Source organism: Apis mellifera, linkage group LG10 (assembly GCF_003254395.2).
Source record: "Apis mellifera strain DH4 linkage group LG10, Amel_HAv3.1, whole genome shotgun sequence".
Lineage (NCBI taxonomy): Eukaryota > Metazoa > Arthropoda > Insecta > Hymenoptera > Apidae > Apis > Apis mellifera.
Window position 1 is genome coordinate 992,528 of NC_037647.1, and position 20,592 is coordinate 1,013,119.

Genomic DNA, 20,592 nt, shown 5'->3' on the forward strand with positions numbered 1-20,592 from the left:
TCGTTAATAATTGGATAGATATAAATATTTTGGTAACGAAAATAAAAAGAATAAACAATAATATTTTCGATTAGAATCGAAGAGAACAGGTTTATTGCTAAATAATCATCAAGTACAAGTAGCTTGTAATACGTGTATACAATGTATACAATTAGCAAAAAATCATGTTCATCGGGATGAACCTTGCAGATTATCTAACGATGTGATTCTATGCAATTTATTTCCATTTTTCTTTTCCATTCGCGTATTTTCTATTTTCTTTTCTTTTTTCTTTTTTTTTTTATCACACACATATTTCAAACCGCGGAATCGGAAAGCCACGAAGATAGCTGATTCGCATTGTTTCCAGGATCTCCGCATTATGCAAAATGTTCAGAGCACGCGCGTTCATCGGTGCAATTTTGTACGGCGTTCCTTGACACGAATGCGCATGGAAACGGACGCGTGCGCGCGGCACAGAGCACGATAAATTTTTAGATAGACTTTACATCGCGGCTTTGACTGGATACGCGGTGAAATATCGCCGCTACGTTGTAATTAAATACATAATAATTCTCCATCGTTGGAAGGATTAATGATTATCGTCAACTAGGCGACTCCTCGAACGAACAAGAGGAATGCATCGATCGATTCCAGGAGAGGTTAGATTTTCTATTCCTATGCGGTTTTATGTACCGTTAAGGCGATTTGACCTGGGCGAATGCCCACCGAATCGAGTATTGTTTCGCGTGGAAACCATTGTTTCGAATTGAGAAATATCTAATCTCGAAGAATTCGATTCGACTTAGCGCGAATCGAACCTTCGTTTATTATTAATTATTATTAATTAGTCATACGTTCGGACGATTATCGGAGAATTATTTATTTTTATTCGGTGAAAGCCTCGAAATGCTCGATTATTGTTTTACCATTTTCATTGTAAGAAATTAAAAATTATTGCACGTTATTATATCGCAATTTTTTTGAATTCGATCTTATCTTTGATCAATGGAATTTGGATTAATTAATCGAAGAATTAAAAAAATAATTTTCTGATTCTGATTTCTATATTAAAATTCGTATTTCAATTTCTGCTTCAATTACAATAATTCTCTTCGCCTTAGCTATTTCAATCGAAAATTCTCGTAGGAAATTTATTTAAGAGGCCATTGTGACCGATCAACGAGGAAATCATCCTCGCAATTGCGAACAGACAATCATATTCCAATTTATTTTGCAACGATAGATCCTATTCGAACAACCAAATGATTCCATCTCGTCCAACGACTGGTTAAAAGCAATTTCATGTTCTGAAACGTTCTATTCTATTCCCGTGGACACCCGCGTGTTATGAGTTGGTTGCCAGCTGCCTTGGCCATCTCGATCGTTGCGCCAGACCCGTCCCCGCATTCGCTACTTAGGCCACCTGTCATTGACATCGCCAATCATTATCATCACGGCTCATTACATTTACCGCGGCCACGCATCACGATCGATTGATTCTAGTTATTGCGGAGAGGCCGATGTTGACCCTTACTTCGGCATCGTGGTTTAAAGTTTAATCGTTGATAATCGATGTACCAGCGATTGGGAAACAACGCGAGTTTGATCCAGGCCAACTGCTATCGCGCGCTTCGATCTATGAGACGATTCTTCTCATCGAGATCCTTGGATTTATTATATATTAATTCTTGTGAAATAACTTGTGATTCATGGAAAACGTAGGAATTCTTTTTTGCGAATGATATATTTATAAATTTTATTCGAGATATTTTATCTTTCCATCTTCAGTTTCCAGATTTTTATCAGATTTAGTTTATCGCATAAAAAGAATTAGCATGAAAGAAAATTCAAATTGTATCACAAGATTAACAGAAACTGGATAAAAAAATGGAATATTTCGTACAATTTTCAAAAATATAGCGTGACTCTTGAGAATGCTATTCAAGAGTTTGAAAATATAAAGATTTATTGGATAGAAAAAATTCAAATTGTATTACATGTTTAATAGAAATAATTTTTAGAAAGATAGCGTGACTTTTGGGAATGGTGTTCAAGAGTTCGAAAATTTTATGATTCGCCAATACGCGGGAGTCGCGAATTAGCCAATGGATATTGCAAATCGGGTTGAATCGAGATCGTCGATCCGGCTCGATGAATGCCTTTCACGCACAAGTTACTCAACCGAAATCGTTACAATTTCTTTATCCATCCGGAAACCACAATTGCACACCGTCCTAAGTAATATTCGCCCCTGTTTCGAAAATTTAAACACCAGTTAAACCAGTTGGAAACTGACTGATATCGATATGGATTGGGTTTATAATATATATTATATTTTTTCCACAATTTTTTTTTGAAAAACGTTATTCATTTATATTAGAAGAAAAAGTGTTTAACTGTTTGTTATAAAGCTTTGCGAGGAAAAAATTTAACAATAGATTAAAATTTAATAACAAAGCTAAGATGATTAATGAGTAGGATGATACAAGGTCGAAACCTTATGATACACGCGCATTTCTCACTTTTACGAGTTCAATTTTGCAATCTATGAATCATAGGCGTTATCTTTCTGCATGCTGCTTTTTCTTTCAATTTAATTCTTTTTAATCTCCATCGTCGACAATTTTGTGAAAATGCTGCGATATTATCCTAACTTTTTTTTTTCTTCCAAGAGGTCTAGGACGCTCAACAATGAACTTTCTAAACGTCTCGTATCATGATTCTAATATTTTATACATCTAATTCCTATCAATTCTTTAATCGAATTAAAGAAAGAAGAAAGATGTGGTTTGAAAACATACACTTTGAAGAATTCTTCAGGAAAATAGCAGCAAAATTGTGAAATAAGTAATTTTACAACTGAATTAATTCTCCACTTCAATAACAATGACAGAATAAATATCCACACATAAATATTGACACACCCTTCTCTTTAATAAAAATCAGTATTACAAAATAATATGCAAGCAAGTTATAAAAAGTTATTGTAATTTTATAATAATAATCTAATACAGATTTAATTTTCTATTACATCATATAGATTTTATAATAGATCAAAAAGAAATATATATATATTTGAATGAGTATTCTTTATTGTACACACATTGTAATAAATTCCTTTTTCTTAAAATAAGTCAATAAGTTGTAAAATGTTATTTTACAACTAGATCATTTTTTCTTCTCAACTATTGAATACATCAATACATTTTCTCAACTAAAGAAAAACATATTCAAAAGTATAATCTGCCCTTTCACTATCATGAAATATAAGTAAGTCTGCAATCTTACACCTAACTCATCACTACTTAAATATATTCCTCACTATACAGCATTGACAAGGAGGCAAATTGGAAAAAATTATAATCTTTCAACAAAACTTTTCCATTGATCACTTATATAATTATCTATATAATTATACAATTATAATTACAATCTTGTATAATAATTTACTATACTTATATTAAACCAAAAAAAGAAAAACAAAAGAAAAATTCAAAAATATAAAACTCTATCCTCCAACAAAATTTCTACAACAAACTTACATTAATCTTCAAAACGCTGTAAAAAAAAATGTTTTCAAAATTAATCTCTCCCCTAAAAATTCCCTTATTATCAAAGCAATCGTCAGATAATCACAGAAGCCACTAAGAAAATTGAGTATCTCGAGGAAAGTGGAAATGATTTCGGGTCATTAACATCCACGAAGAAGATCATTAAGCATCTCTCGAGAAAAAGTGAGCTTACAGGAATATTAGAAAACAACGCGGAATCCGGTTCGATTCACGCTCGTTCATTGGGCGATCCACGAGTATATACAAACATGTATATACGCGCGGTGACACTCTACTCGTCGTCGGTGTCAAGGATTACGAAGGATGAGCCTATACCGAGATTTATTGGGTTATTTGCGTATATGTTACAAGGCTGCGAGCAAGCATCAAGTGACAACTGATGAATCCTGGACAGCCGATCTTCCGTTCCAAGTCGATACGCCTCGTTGCTTTCGCTTGTATCTTTTTTCTTTATCAACGAAGAGAAAAATGGTCCCGTTGCCCTTTAAGTCTCTAATCGCGGCAGCTCGTTGTCACTTCGCTTCTATTAGGTTCACCGTGACGTTAACGATCGTGAAGATTTGTAGGCTGAAAACGATACTGCCGTTTATCGCGTGTCGGTTTTCTTAAACGATGACACGCGACACAATCATCTTGATATGTCATAGTGAAATACAAGCTATGAAGACAGTAGCACCAATTCAACAATTTTTTCAACGTGATAAAAATTTCGCGGAAATTTGTAATAATTAAAACGATTGTTTCCTGAAGTAAATCGGAAGAGTATTGGTTGGATCGTACATTTTTGGATCGAAATGAAAATGATGATGATAAAAAGAGACGCGTGTACGATGATAATTAGGAAATTGATTTATTAATTTCCTAGGCGAAAGAAATTTCATTTTGTTCTCTCGATTTTTGAACGACGTTTGTGATTTTATGAAGTTGAAACATTCATTTGTCATCTGTATTATACAATTTATTGTTTTGTATGTAATGATACCTGACCTTTTCACAATACGCATGCAATAATAATAATAATAATAATAATAATAAAAAAGAAAAAGAAACGTGGATTCTCGATATTGGATATATAAAGATGTTGACAATTGTTTGACAATTTGATCTTGAAATAGAATCGATCGATGATCGTGCGTGTACTGTAATCCTGTATCAAATTTAGGCGACGGTAATTTAAAATAGATAATAATAAAAGTTACGTTTAACATTTGAATATAAAGATTGTGCACGAGGTGATCGAACTCTGTTAATTAACCATCTACATAACAAGGACATTGAACTTCTGCAAAAGGCGATAAAATTGAAGAGAATCTCCTCTGTCTTAAGAGTCAGAGGCTAGACTTCCAAGACTTGTTGGAAATATGAATAAAATTGCCATTTCTGTGTAATCTGTTGTGCAAGCATCGGCGCGCAGATGATTAGATAATTTTTATTACGAAGTATATTATGTTGCAATTATTCTTGTCCTGTTCCTACCGTGTTTCCCAATATCGCCAGGATACCACACAAAAAATTATATAATTAATTTTTGCTCTTTGAAAGATTACACACGATTTATATAAAAATATTTATATAGAAAAAGAAAAAGAAAAACGAATCAAATGTTTTTATCGAATTAAAGAATCCAAAAGTTAATGATCAATCTTATAATCATAATCCGTTTCATAACGAAGTTTCAAAGGCATTATTATATTATATTGTGTGTATATAATATACAATAATTCAAGGATTTCCACGATGAGTGATCATCGTTTACCTCCTATCTATCAACTTTTGAATCGCACGTCACCCACGATTCGTCCTACGTTAGAATTTTATTTTAACAGTGAATAATCTCGTTTTCACGACGCGATTCCTTCATTGTGGGTGTTGCAAAAGAACCGAGTAGAAAACAACCATCGACTGCATGGTCTAATCGCGCGATAATTACCGCGATAACCTTGTCGAGCCTTGCGCCGTCCTTCCTACTCCCCTTGGTTTCATAACGTCGAGCACAGTCGAGCACGAATTTCTGAAGGGATCCCAAAAAGATTTGAGAAACTGACTTGCTCTCGATGATCCCTTCCATGATTCACCTGATTCAAGGTGTTCGACCATTCTAAATTTCTTCCAAATGGAAAGGAAGAAGAAGAAATTATAGGTGGAAAAAGAAACTTGGTCGAAGGTGATGACCCCGTGGCCGTCATTAAACCTCGCTTATTCGTCAAGTTATGCAAGAGACGTGACGATATGAAATTATAAACAGGCCAATTTTAACTATTCGATGAACGAGACAGCGAATTTGCATAATAATCAAGTAAAAGAGGCTTTGTTCTATCTTTAATTAATCGCCATTTCATTTGAAACGAATTCGATCGATTTTGAACATTTGTATGCATGTTCAATTTTGATTTTTTATATTTTTTATGGAAAAATTATAAAATATTCAACTAATGATTGCAATAAAAATAATGATTATACTTTAAATATTATGATTAAAATACTATTCTGTAACAATTGTTTTGCTTATAATAAAAAGTTTCTACTAAGTGCACTTGTTCAAATAAATTTAAGAGATCTGTAATTTATTTTGTAATTTTTAAAGAAAAGTTATGGTATAATGATCCTAGTATTTAGTATTAATAAAGATTTAAAATATTTATAGCATGATAAGAGCAAGTGAAATGATAAATTGGTAAAAAATATGAAATGCTCGATTCGTAGCAATATAATTACAAAATTATGTTAACTATAAGTCCAGTGATTGCGTGGTCCAGAAAATACAATTTACGAACCCGGTTATTACACAAGATAAAATAAATTATTCGTCTAATTATTACTATATGTTTATGATATTTTATACTATCTAATAAAATCTAATAAAAATACTTCTATCTACACAATATTTTTTCTCGAAAAATAATATTAATCTCATTCTTATATCTAAAAAAATATCAAAAGTTCTGTGGAATATGAAATTCCTCAAACCTTTGATTATTTTATCTACATAAATTAGATTTACAGAACAACTTCTAACACATATATACGTTCAAAATTTGTTCAAATTTTCAAAAAAAAAAAAAGATTCGTCAAATCGCATCGTCGACTGGACATCGAGCAAAACAAGATTTTCTGCACGCAATTGGGAGGCAATTACATCGGCGACCCCGTGGAGGCCGACCTTACCTCGGGTCTTGCCTCTTTAAATTCCTGCATTTCGCAATTGGCGGATGCTCGATGCCACGTTCCTCGTTCCTGGCCACGTATTAGGCAGAACCAGTCGTTTTTGATCGCGTACGAAACGTCCGTGTAGTAGAACCGCACGCGTAACAACGTGTCTGTGTGCACTGGATGGAAAGGGAGGGAAATGAAGGAGAGAGAGAAAGAGAGAGAGAGAGAAAGAGAGAGAGAGAGAGAGAGAACCGATTTGCGATAGAGAGAGGAAGAGGGGCAGAGGTTGTTCGAAGAGGGCCCGGTTGAACGAGACTCGCATACGGAAAACGGGGTCCCAATGTCACCGCCGATGATCCGCTACCGCCCCCGCCCCCCACCTGGTATAGTTTTTTCTTTTTATCCATCGCTTTGACGGCCGTCCCGATGGAAGGAAAAAGGTTGCGTAACGCGAGGCCTAAATACCAATAGCGACGCGTGTGTGTACCCTCCTGCCGGATGCGCGGAGAGGAGATCTCTGCATCTAGATGCAGATCGATCGGATATATAGGGTGACGCAATCGGACGGGATATTAGATTGAAGATTCGAGGTGTCGATTCGAGCTGCGTGGACTGGAATTTTTACACGGTTTAGAAGTTGCTTATTACAACAATGTAGTTGGAGAGGTTTATTCTTTGAAGAGGCAAGTAGGGGATTTTCTGGAAGCGATTAGGTGGCATTGGAAAATACGTGTGCACAGATCGTTGACTTTTTTTTTTTATATTCGATATTATTTTGATATTGGATTGTATATGGGTCGCTGAATTCAGTAATATCTGACAGATAGTGAAAGTTGAAGTTTAATCAAAATCGCATAACCAATCAAGGCTTATTTCTTACATATCTCTGTAATATTATAATATAGATTTTAGTTAACGATGAAAATGAATATTTAAAAGAAAAAACTAAGTTAATTAAGTAAAAAAAAAAGTTAGTTACAAATGATCTTAAATATTGTATAAACTATCTTTATATTATATCTATATATTTCATTTTCTAATTTCTTTCCAAGCATTCGACATTTTTCATTTCTCTACTATAAACTTTAATAACAATATAAACAGAATAGAAGAAAATGATAAAAGATGTAATTATAAAAATCTGTATCACGTATAAATAGAATAAAATATGGGGCGTAAACAGAAGGTATTCATAAAAATAATTTCAATTACATGGAAATGCTGTGGCTGATCGAAGACAACAAACAAAAGTATTCGCAAGAAGAAACATTATTCTCGTACCGAGAGAATAAATCGCGTGCAGGCAGGCGTGTATCGTGATAATTCATGGGCGTGAAAACGGGGTGTCGAGGTATGGGGATAATTTGCATTCAGACGAAACGTGTATACCTGCAGCCTGTATCTGTGCATGATCAGCGGCCTCCGTGAAATTGGACCGCGCCGCGCGATCTTCTCTTCGTGGACGAGTGGCGCCAAAATTGCAAAACCGGTTAAATTTAGAATTGCGTGGATAGACGCATCGGGAGTGAAAGATTGATCGCGGTTGAAAGGACGACGTGTATTATGCAAACTGACTAGGGACTAGAAGATTCCAGTTCTGGAAAGTATAAAGGATTGATTTTTGCTTAGGCACGAATATCAAAATAAATCAAGGAGAAGGTGGCTTTTTTTTTTTTTAGGACCGGTTCCTATTTTAGGAGTTTAAATCGATCATTCGGATCGACTTTTATCAGATTATTATCGCATTCAGTGATATTTTTATCGAAATCCAACAATAAATAACAGTTGTATCTTAATAAATAGAATTTCTTTTTTCTTTCTTTTACGAAATTAATAAATGGAAGAGAATTTTTTGACTTTCTTTAAAAAAAATTATCCATATATTGCAGATAATTTTACATTCTATCCAACTATTCTAATTATTTCACCGTTTCGAACATTCTCTTTCTCCCATATAACATTAAGAAATATATATTGTATATACATACATCTTTCATAAATCACTAAATCACATCTATGGCCCCGTTTCTCCTTGCCGTTTCACTTAATCTCCCAATTAAAACGGTATACAATCAGCTCCACCCATGACCAAAATGTCTTAGAAAACCCCTTTCGAAACACGATCACGAGCAGCCTACGAACAGAGCGAGAGAGAAAAAGAGAGATCATATCTGATCCACGTCGAGAGCCTGCGTTCCTTTCGGAGGGAATAATTTCACGGTGAAAAGACCGCCACGGGACCGTAATTTCCTGAACACCCTCGTGTTCGGAATTTTCGGGCCGAGTCGAATCCGCGCCACGACCCTGAGGGAACGAGGCATCGCGACGAGGCCGTTACTTTATTAAATTACATAGTCTTAAATAACGCAAAACGCCTCGCGCGGGCGATAATTCTCGGCCAAAGAGAGAGAGAGAGAGAGAGAGAGAAGCGCGCGAGCTGGCATTCGCTTGACAGGCGGCGCGCAATTGATATTGCGAAATCTTGCGAAACGCGTTTGCGTCAGGGGGTGCGGGGGGAGGGATGGGGGAGTTTCTTCGTTTCGAGGCGATTTCGTGCGAAAACAATTAAGCGGAGGAACAAGAGAGAGAGAGAGAGAAGAAAAGAAAAAGAAGGAACGACACCCTTGGCCCCGACCGGTGATCTCGTCGGTTAATCATACGACGGGTTTATGAGATTTCTGGATGACAGTTGTTGTTTCGAGTCGTTTTGGACTCGAGTAACGAAGAGATCGTGGGTGTTTTTTGTTAAGAGGATGGGAATTGAAGGAGTCGGGGCCAGGTAGGTCTCAGTAGGTCCCAGGGGTGTTGTGAAATCATCGGAGGATTTTTCGACGAGTGAAGATCTTTGCAAAATCTTTAATCTCATCTTCTAGAATTTTGAAATTATTACAACGATTAATAATTATTACTATCTGGTAATCTTATCCGGTGATTCTATACGCGATTCTCTCGATTCAAATTTCACTTAGGAAATCCTATAAAATTCTTTTCATTAACCAGAACCTGTCCAAACGTTTTTGATTTATTAATCAATGTAATATGATTTATTGACAGAGAAGAGTTATGAGACAGAGAAGAATTTTTACTATATATTTACAGCGTTGCTCTATTGTTCAATCTTCTTCGGAAAGCATAAAATATCGAATCCTCGTAAATAAATTTTCGAAAACGAGAATAAACAACATTGGAAAAATCACGAGGCATTGCGCAAACTCCGAGAATCTCGGAGGGTGAGTATAAATCTCTCACGTACAAATTAGTATCAATTGCACGTGTAATTACAGACTGCGAAAACTCAATTACGGTGTCCCGTCGCGAACGGACAGGCCACGTACGACGTGGACTGACGCGCGCCGACCGTTTCTGGAGCACAAGTCAATCGAGCGTTATTGCGCGAGGAAACGTTGAATCCGGAACGCAATGCAGCACCTTTTCTTGATCGGTGAACCGAGAAAACATCGAGGACGTCGGCTGACCCGTGATCCACATCGCTTCGATCCCTATCTCGTTCGTAATGCTCTATCGAAATCGCTTACACGATATTTAAGTTTTGTATTCACAACAATGAACTTGTTTTCAATCGTTATCGATTTGGAAAGGACAAGGATAGTTTATATAATACGCAAAGAGCTATGATATGATTTGGAAAGAGGTCGAAATATTCGAAATTTAAACAAAAACTTATTTATTTCTTTTAAAGTAAACGTAGGACAAAATCATGATAAATGATTTTTCCATTTTCTTTTTTAATGTTTGGATATTAGTTATATTTATATATGGAAACTTTTAAAAAATATAGAATGATATAAAAATGTTAATTTGAAAAATTCAATAAAAAAGCTGTCGCTTATATTTATTATTAAAATTGATCAAATAGTATTTAATCGATCGAAGAAATTTTGATCTTCTTTTGAATTTTGCCAATAGAATAAAGAAAAAAAATAAATATTTTTGAAACATTTCAAAAGATTCGTATTAAATCAAAGGTACAAAATTGGCACTTGTTAGGGAATCGAACAGAAAATTTTTATTTTCTTGGTTTCCATTCACTTGAAAAAAAAAAAAAGAAAAAAAATATTCGTTCGTAAAATATGAAATAAAAAGTGTGTAAAATATTGCTGTGAATTGTAAACTCTTCTTTTCAACTCTTGACAACAAAAGTGCGAAGGATGAAAAATTCTTTAAATAAATATGATTGATATGACTGGAAGATTGAACGAAGCAAAAGTACAAAGTGTGGTATTTGTAAGATATCCGGTACTTATCCGGCTGCAATTTCATGGAACAGAAAGCTCGGTAGCCAATCAGGCAAAATCATAACCCGAAGAGTTTCGTGTCGAACGAAAAAAGAAGCAGATGTTCAAGTTTAATCGCGTGAAAAGATAATTGGCAAGAAACCGATGTTTTATGGGATCGTTATCAAAAGGGTTGTTACGATGTGTTCCGACTAGAACAGTTAAGCCACCGTCCCTGACCCACATCCTTCATGGCGTAAAATCGAGAGGGAATTAACTTCCAGGAAAATAATTGTTACAGAATCGGAAGAAACAAATTAGCCACTCGAAAACCCATTTTATCATTTTCATTCTCTGAGAATTTCTAAATTTTTACCGCATCAAAATTATTGATATTTAATTTTTTTTTTCAGAAATGATAAACTTTTAAGCAATTAATCAATTTACCTGTTGGGTAATTTAAATATTAAAAAATATATATATATATATATATATATATATATATATATATATAAAACGAACAAAGATATATTTATCCTTACGAAATTAGGAGATATTTCCTTCATATTTATCTGTGAAATTTTATTCAATCTTGTCGTGTCAGATTTACGATACACGTTTGATTTGCAATTCAAATGAAGCTTACTCCGATGTCAACCGAAACAACAATGTCTTTTGTTCATTCTTGCGATCCAACAATCTGGAAACGAGTTCCCTTACAGTCACGACAGTTTGCAACAGTTTCAGAAAAGGTGGAAGATTTATCGGGAAACAATTGAGAATCTTTCTCAACCTGTATCATAAATCAACCCGTGTTAATTCCATAATGACAAATAAGAGTGGAGAGATTGCTAACGAAATTGAATTGTACGTGACAAAAGGGCAGAGAGGCATAGTCTAGGCCTCGAAAATTGAAACAAAATCCTTTGCTCGACCTCGACACAGATATTCCTCGTTGTATAGAAGACTTATTGTTTTTATACATCATCGAATTCTTCCCCTTTCTTATCTATCTTCAAATAAAGACATTCCAATGAGATTCAATCCCACAGTCCTGTAATCAAAAAGAATATATAACAAGAACTAAACTAAATTAATTTCTAAATTTTAATACCACTGGATATAAATTTTTCCAAAATCATCTACTTCGACTTGAAATTAAATTTACACTCCAATTTTTAATTTCCATTATTTCTCAAAAACTCTCCCATCAACGACGTTTTGGATACAATACAGCTCGGTATCCAAAAATCCAGGATTATTCTCGTTGCTTCGAACCTCGCCCGCCCCACTCCAACAATTCAAAGAGAGGGGGCCCGAGGTGGGTAACAACAACGCATCTTCTCTCGAATCCATGACCCAGATACAGGCAGGCCGGCCGTTTTCTGTTCGGTGAAAACGCGATATTAATACGAGGAAGGATGTATCTTCTCTCCCTCCGGTGGTAAGCTCCCCTTATCACTTCTCATACATTAAAAACTTGGTGGACACACAAGCTGTGCCCACGCAAGCTCCACTTTGGACGGTACTGGGACAAGGTTGCCAGGGGTCCATAACTATCACGCGTTGACACACAAGAATGCGCGCTTCTTATCCACTCGTCTCTTCTCTCCTCGGCTGCCCCCCTCGCCGGCCACAGCAGAGAGCAACAGCGCTTACTCTACTCCGAAATCCCCTACTACCTTCTCACTCGAGGGTTCGCCCGCTGTCCCCCGCTCTAAAGGATCGCAGGAGGGCCCCCCAGGTTCGGGCTGATCCCCCTCTTCGTGACCCCGCTTCCCTCCCCTTCCCTCCTCCTCCGGTGCCCCCCCTGGTCACCACGCGCCTCTTCTGTCGGGAACGCGACGCCGTTTCGATCTTTGAATACCCCTGCGTCGTCACCGCGATGACCAGTCTTCGAATTACGGGCGAATCCCGCGCATAACGTCTCCGTGATTAAGGAGGAAAGTGCTATTTGCCTCGAGTCGCGTGGGATCATTTCGTGGAAACGAAGTCCAAGTGGAACACGTTTCGTGATTTCACGTTTTGGATCTTGCGAGTTCTTTTTTTTTTTTTTTTTTTTTTTTTTTGGGAAGAGGCTGGTTTCCCAAGAGGTTAAATCGGAGAGGTGTACCCAGGTGCGACCCTCCTCCTTTGGCGATCGCTGTCACGCGACTGAGGATCGAGGGTCTTTCGCGAGAGAAAAGTTGTAGTGATTCGACGACCGGTTAACTTTTCGTGGAAATACTTTCGTCCAGATGTCGGTGAGTAGTAATCCTTCTTTTTTATGCGTATAAAGATTTTAGATTTTCGACGATTTCTTCGCGACGAAGTATCAATTTGTTGGAGTTGAATCTTACGTTACGTTGTTTAGAATATTTTTATATATCCAAGAGACGTGTATATCATAAATTTAGAATATTATTATTATATTTTTTTAAAAAAAGTTTCTCAATTTAATTTAGAATAATTTTGGAGGTATATGTAAATCTTGAAAAAACAATCTTGAAAAAAGACTCTTTCCTTCATTGACACTGATCGAAGGAAATACAGCTAGGTCAATCACTCGTCGAGAAGCGCCTTACGCGTCCGTGACACTTACTTACTCGGAAACAATGCCAGTCACGTAACATCGCTGCGTTGATTGACATTGCCGTGGATTCGTTACGTGGCATCAGTTTTCTCAGATAGTCATACGAAAAAAAAAAGAAATAATAAATAAATAAAATAAAAAGAAACAAATACAGCTGTCGATAAATTGTATAATCCGCTGGAACGAAAACGAAAGTGAAATTTTTCTCACATCGAGTTTCACGTATGATTAATTAAGAGAATACGAACGAATTTGTAAAATCCTGACAAATCACATTTCGCGTATCATTGTCCAGAATTAAAAAAAAGAGAGAGAGAGAAAAAAAAGAAGAAAAAAAAAATAAAGAAACTGAATTCCACTCGATGAAGGTTTATAAATTATCAGAATTGCGAAATGCAAAATCTCAGATCTCTTAATCGTCTCGGTCGTGAATTTTTTTTCGGCAATTTCGCTTAATTCTATGGTTACCGTCTTGCACACCGTCGGCACGCCGTCGAGCGTGAAAGTCAGACCATTAACGCGCTGTTTCACTAACCGGCGCGGCTGACAAGGGAATACGGACCCGTGCTAGTCGTACGTATTATCACAAGTGTCAGTAGTAGACGTGAGAGTCGATGCGGACCAACGATAAGCTATTGAAATTTCACGAATGTTAGCTTGCCGAGCCATTGAGCGGATAATTGAACTGGATATATAATGGTGGTCATCGGAGCCGTCATGGTTCGATGCACGGGGGCAGCGGAACGAGTCAACAATGGGGCGGCCTACGGATGATATGTTCGAAAAAAATCTCGTTCGAACGGAATTAAAAATAAAAATACCGTTGAAAATATTGTACAATAATATTTTTAACGATATTATTATATTGTAAATTTTTAAAATTCGAACTTAATGCTTCCACACTCTTGTCGTCGCATTGTTGCAAACAGGAAAACGAAGTTAGAGCGTGGGGCACGGCGAAGTGGAAGGCATTCAGAAACCGTTGCGCGTGCGAGACCGATCGGCGTACACGTAAGGCCGCATATTATGCGTAACCTTCTCCCGACTTCGGATAAGTCAATTCACTTTCGGAAGTGGCTTGCATTATGAAAGTGACTGTGGAAAAGTCGCGTGCACGCTTCGTTGACTCTGGTAACTGCCACAGCTTCGCCAAGCCATTCCAATTCGCCGCGGGATATCGGTCGTGAAGCATTGCGCCTCGAATTTTTCGAAAATACCACGCTATCTCGCCCATCGCACTTCCTTTTAATATATACCGTGAAAATGAAATGTAAGATTAAATAAATGGAAATGTAGGTCGTATAATCGGGATCTTTGAACTTTAATGATATTCTAATTCGTAATATTTTAAAATATTTTAGCGAGTATTCAACTTACATTTGTCAGACTCGAATTCTCCAAGATACAAATATTTAATCTTCAACGATTAATTCCATTTTAAAGCAAACGATGAAAAAAATCTCTTCGACATAAAATATTCCAAGTTGGATTGGATTCATCGTTATTCGTTATTCGTCTTCCATGTGCATCCTTCGTGGTTCGATCACATTCGTTACTTTCGTGGTTACCCAACCACGTGGACAGATACCATTAGATACAAATCTAAAACGTATTAATTCAACGGTATATCAAACCGTTGGAGGAGCAATGGAATGGAAATGGAATTCAGCCTTGGCATCAGCAGCGTGGTACCCTTCCATTTTCAGACCAGTCCAACAACTGTCGCAACTATGTTTCCCGCGGTTCCGAGCTCCCCTCGGTTATATTCTAATCGCTTTCCTTGAATAGAGAAATAATAACGCGGCGGTATATATCACGGTTCGTTAGAGCGATTTATCACCGTGACGATGGAGAATAGAAAAGACCCCAAGAAAATAAAATCGGCGATAAAAGGAAGGCAGATTATTGTTGTTCGAAGAGGAAGCCATCGGGGACAATGGGGATTTCTTTCCGCGAAAGGATGACGGCCATTAAGACCGTCTTAAGGCTCGATGATAAATTTCTTTATGGATCGTAACGAAAGTGGCCGATTGGGAACTCGATCCCCTGTTTAACGAACTCGATCGAGATTTACGTGGTTACGTGGGGGAGGGAGGGAGGGGAAATTATATGCGCACGTGATGCAAATCGGTGGCAACGTTTCAAAGCCGCGACAGGCGCGATTTTTTTAATATGTCCCCGCGCACGATCTACATATTCAAATTCCTTTTAGTCCAGCAATGACGCGGATTGTGCCATTGCTTGCCACGGAACATATTGTATAACGAAAAATATTATTATCTTACCGAGATAAGGAACCAACACTATTTTAATAAATATTTGTTTTATATATATATATATATATATATATATATATATATATATGTATGTATGTAAAGATGGATGGAAGATAAAATTTTTATAAATAGTATTAAATAAAAGAAATCTATCTTTATTATTCGAATATCGTAATGTTTATTATATTTTTGTATTATGTAAATTACACGTAAATGCATAAATATTCACAGTCTATTTATCCCGTAGAGAAAATATGCTGATGTTTTAATAACGCGTATAATTTTACATTTTGCAATAAAATGATAGTACTTGTGATGTTCAATGTTTCTCGAGACTAATGCATGCTATATTCAAATGTCAATTATATTTTATATTACGTTATACAAATTTAACTTATTTATTGTATGTTAAGAATGAACGAATCGAAATAAATAACACAGACGGAGCATCGATCAGACATTTGTTATTTGACAATGAAAAGATTCTTTTTTTTCTTTTTTTCACGAATTTTCGTGTGCTGAATTTGAATCTGGATGTAAAAATTAGACTTAAGTTTAATATAAAAATATAAATATAATTTTTTTCTTATTAAAACTATTTTATTAAATAAAAGTACTGATTAATTATACAATATTTGTAAATTTGAATATATTGCATTAATTTCTAAAAACACTAAAAACCATAAAATTTCATATTATCATTTTGACGAGATCATTTAGAATTTAACTGTCTAAATAAATTAATTTAATAATTACAATTTAATAATCTCATTGTTGCTTGATTCCATTCTTTAAACTATCGTCAAATAATGATATAAAAATGAATTGAAGAAATATTTTCATAAAATTTAATCAATAACCAGTTCGAACAAAATGTAAAGCATGGAAAGATTAATATAATTCATGCAAAGGCACATACCATATAGATCAAGTGTCACGACATGGAACACAGATTCTATATATTGCAAAAAAAAAAAAAGAAAAAAAAAATCAAGAAAAAGAAATTTCGACACACCGGATCGGAGCACCGTCCTCCAAGCGATTAACCCGAGAGTTTCGTGAGAAGATGAGTTCTGAACGAATGAATTAACGATGAATAGCGGACAAATTGAAACGTAGGCGTTGAAGATTTCACGCGACACGGTTAACGAAATCCATTCGTCGAGATCGATTTTTTTTTTAATGGCGAAGCGAAAATCTTAATGTAACTTCGATGTTTCCATCGTGTTGCAAGTTGCATAATAATTTCACCAAAAATGCAATGCTCGCGTTTACGAGGAGATATCCGATCCATCCGATTTCGATTCATCGAATTTATTTTATTAACGAGCTTAAATTCCTCCAGATGTTTGACAAATCGCACGAATTTAAAGAGGTGGTTGCCTCTCTCTTAATCCTCTTGGCACGATGATGTTAAAACCCGGATATTCTCGATAATTTTTATGTAACTCAAGAATTTTAAGAGCTTAAGATGGAAAAACATCAATCTCCATATTTTTAAAGAACAATGTGTTCAATGTAAAATTACAAGAGAAACAACGAGGCTTTGTTTAAATATTTCCAGGGATCACGTTTCGTTAATCTTTGCGTCAATATCGAGGTTCTTGGATTTTTCTTTTTTTCAAGAAGAGATTTAAAACTTTTTAGCTTCTTGAAAGTTTATTAAAACACAGTTGAGTTATCCAAGTTTGGAATTTTATTACGAAAAAATTGATATGATGGATAAATATATAGTAAATTAATTATGTGATAAATTTAGCTGTCGATTATATTATCTCCTTATCGAATTTGATATCCTTGAAATATTTTATAAAAGCAAATTTTGAACAATTTTTTTCCTTGCACATAAGTATGACTTTTTTTCCAATTATTTCCAAAAAATTTATATGTACAACAGTGTAGTTAATAGTATGCAGCTGTTGTTCTTATAAAATTTTTAGATTCTAATATACTGAAAAGTTAAGAAATATAAATATACTAATCGAAGTATAAAAAGAATGATTAATCTGTTTCTTAATTTTTGTCAATAAATGCATACAGCGAGATTAATAGATAATATTAAAAAGTTAAGTATCATTATGAGTTCGATCATTATAATTCCAATCACGGAAGAGTGGCTTTACATTTTATTTTATCTTCCAAAGCCGAGAAATTCTTCGCAGAATATTTCAAAGTCATTAGAAATCAACGAGAAGAAGCTAATTAAATTAATCAATTATTTTTATACGTTTAAAAATTAAAAATTTTAGAACATCATGCTATTTAACAGCATTTAAGCTTTCATAACTTTGAATCATTGAATCGCATTTCGCTCTTCGTATCTCCTCAAATTTACAATTTACAAGTATCAAAACGAAGTATCGTAAAGAAAGAAAAAAAAGAAAGAATCGTGTAAAATTTCGCAACGATCTCCTTCTTTGCGAAACGAGTTAAAACACGGAGAGACCATGTTTCGATCAGAAGAATCACCGTAAAAATCGTTCCTCTCTCGTTGACAGGCAAAGCGTGCCCGATGTATTTTTAGAAGAACCGCGAAGAAGGACGAAAAAGAGAGAGAGAGAAAGAAAAAAAAGAAAGAAAAAGGGTACAAGCGCCAGAAGAACTCGAGTGGCGCTTCTTACGAAAGCCAAACAACAAACGAGGCGATAATTAATCATAAGCGAGCTGGTTCTCTCTCCTGCATTAAAAAAAAAAAAAAAAAGAAGAAGAAAAAATCGTTTGTATTTACGCGATTACCGTTTTATCACATTCCCGCGCGTGAACAGTGCGCTCCGAGAAGGGGGCTCCTCGGTCCTCGCGGCCGCGCCGTGTGCTTATTTCCATCGTCTCTTCTGTCGTTGAGCAACCATTTTATGCGATACACCGTATAAATACCTGTGTTACTTCTTAATGAGGCAATAAAGTCACTTAATCATTAGAGGTATCGATGCGGGCCCGTATCGTACCTCGCTTCGAAAACGCGGCGCGCGATTTATTCAGCTCGAAACCAACTCGTGGATATATATATATATTTAAAGCGTGCTCGTTTCGTCGAAACGAAGCCCATCGGACGAATTTTTCCCTCCCCGCCTCTTTTCGTCTCGCTTCGAGTCTCTCTCCTCCTCTCCCCTCCTTTATCCAACGGCACAGCGGCGAGCTTCTGTCGTCGGTTCGGCCACGAATCGTATCACGAATTCACGGCATAATAAAAAGTCACGATTCCAAAGCGTTGCTCGCCCACGGTTTGTGCCTTGTTTATTTGGCCAGATGCCACGGCCAGATTATCCAGTCGCGTTGCACTTGGCGACTTTTAATGTTGGTCAAGCCGGCCTCGCACGGTTACAGATCGATTAGAACACGTGAATGAAGCAATCGATTCGTTTTTTTTTTTTTCTCTTTTTTTCACGAGAAGGATCTTCGAACGACTCCATTATATTCACGGAGAATTTTTTTTTTTCTGGGATTGGAAATATTTTTGGAACATTGTTATACATGTTGCGATAAGAAACGATAATCTGTAATATATAAAAGTATTGTTAATATTGTTGTCATTTTTCGAATAAAATAAAAATATTCTTTTTTTCCCCTCGTACGAGATATCTTTGTACTTTTACAAGGCAAACAAGAGAAAAAAAAGCAAAGAGTAGGAAGTGCACTTGCGTGGGCGGCCGCATTTCCGGTGACTGGTTGCAGTTGCATCTCAATGAATTCGATTCGTAACGCGGCCATCGATTTCGAGGCGAGACAAGCGTGCGAAACGACAATAGGGAAGCGAGCAGTGCCAAAGCAAATGTTTCCCCGAGATTTATCGAACGATTAGCCGAGTGTCGGCCCGTAATTGGTGAAAGAAAAAGCAATCTCGTTCTCTGTGTTAGAAAAACTGGGCGTCCCGACACGCGTGCACGTGGGTGGTCACGGTTGTCGTACTCGAACGCAGAGTAGGCGGTAAAACTAACAGTACACTTATGGCTGGAATCGGTCGATTTATTTCTTCGTTAACTCGTTGAACCATATTTTAAAATTATTATAGAAACATCTTCCAATTCCTTTATATTCTTTGGAATTTTAACTTTAAAAATAAATAAATCTGATGGATAAATTTCGCCGATCAAAATCTTCTTCTTTTTCGAGAAACAATCGATTTTTAAACGAACCTATATCGCAAGACATCTTGCGAAATTTCAATATTTTCCAATCATAATTACAATCGCTGTTATTATTCACTACAAGAGTAAAACAAACTTTGCGTTAAGCAATCCTCCTAAGCGCGTGCGCCTTAGAACATTATTCAAAAACTAATTGTAATCCCGGTAGATTCTCGCAATTACCGTCGCTCATTTTTCCATTTCACCTGTCCGGACGCCCACGCGTGACGCGTGTCTTCTCGCAAACGCTGACGATAACAGCGATTTTGTCGGACGAAGATGAAACGGCAGGCGTTCACATTAACCCTTGTAAAAGTTGCCTCGACGATCGCCACGTTCGTTGATCGCGAATTTATCGAATTTTTACGATCGGCATAAAAATCGCAGGATGCCTCGAACGACTTTCGCGAAGAAACCGCACGATTGAGCAACGTTTAACGAGGCGGCGCAGATTAGGAGACGAATGCAAATCAGCGAGATAATAATAAAAGGCTGTTCCAGCGAGATACGAAGTGTAACAGGCCAATTAATGGGCGACTGGTTTAGTTCATTCCGTCTCCGTTTCTCCCGTTGCTCCACGGATGGAAACAACGTGCGGTTTCGCAACGATTTCGAGGAGAGGGGGAGGAGATACACGCGCCGATCCTATCTTCCACCGGTTTGTCTTCGCTCGATACTCGA

At 36.3% G+C, this 20,592-nt stretch overlaps 2 protein-coding genes across 2 annotated transcripts in view; one reads left to right on the plus strand and one right to left on the minus strand.

Moving 5' to 3' along the window:
* LOC408304 (nuclear migration protein nudC) overlaps window positions 1-20,592 on the minus strand; it is a 97,352-nt gene that overhangs the window by 19,283 nt on the left and 57,477 nt on the right. The window lies entirely within an intron of this gene.
* The window catches only part of LOC100576134, a 63,717-nt gene continuing 55,983 nt past the window's right edge, over window positions 12,859-20,592 (plus strand). The window contains exon 1 of the mRNA XM_006557795.3: window positions 12,859-13,182. Within this exon, the coding sequence (XP_006557858.1) occupies window positions 13,177-13,182 (6 nt within the window). The 5' untranslated portion in view covers window positions 12,859-13,176. The remainder of the gene's footprint in view (window positions 13,183-20,592) is intronic.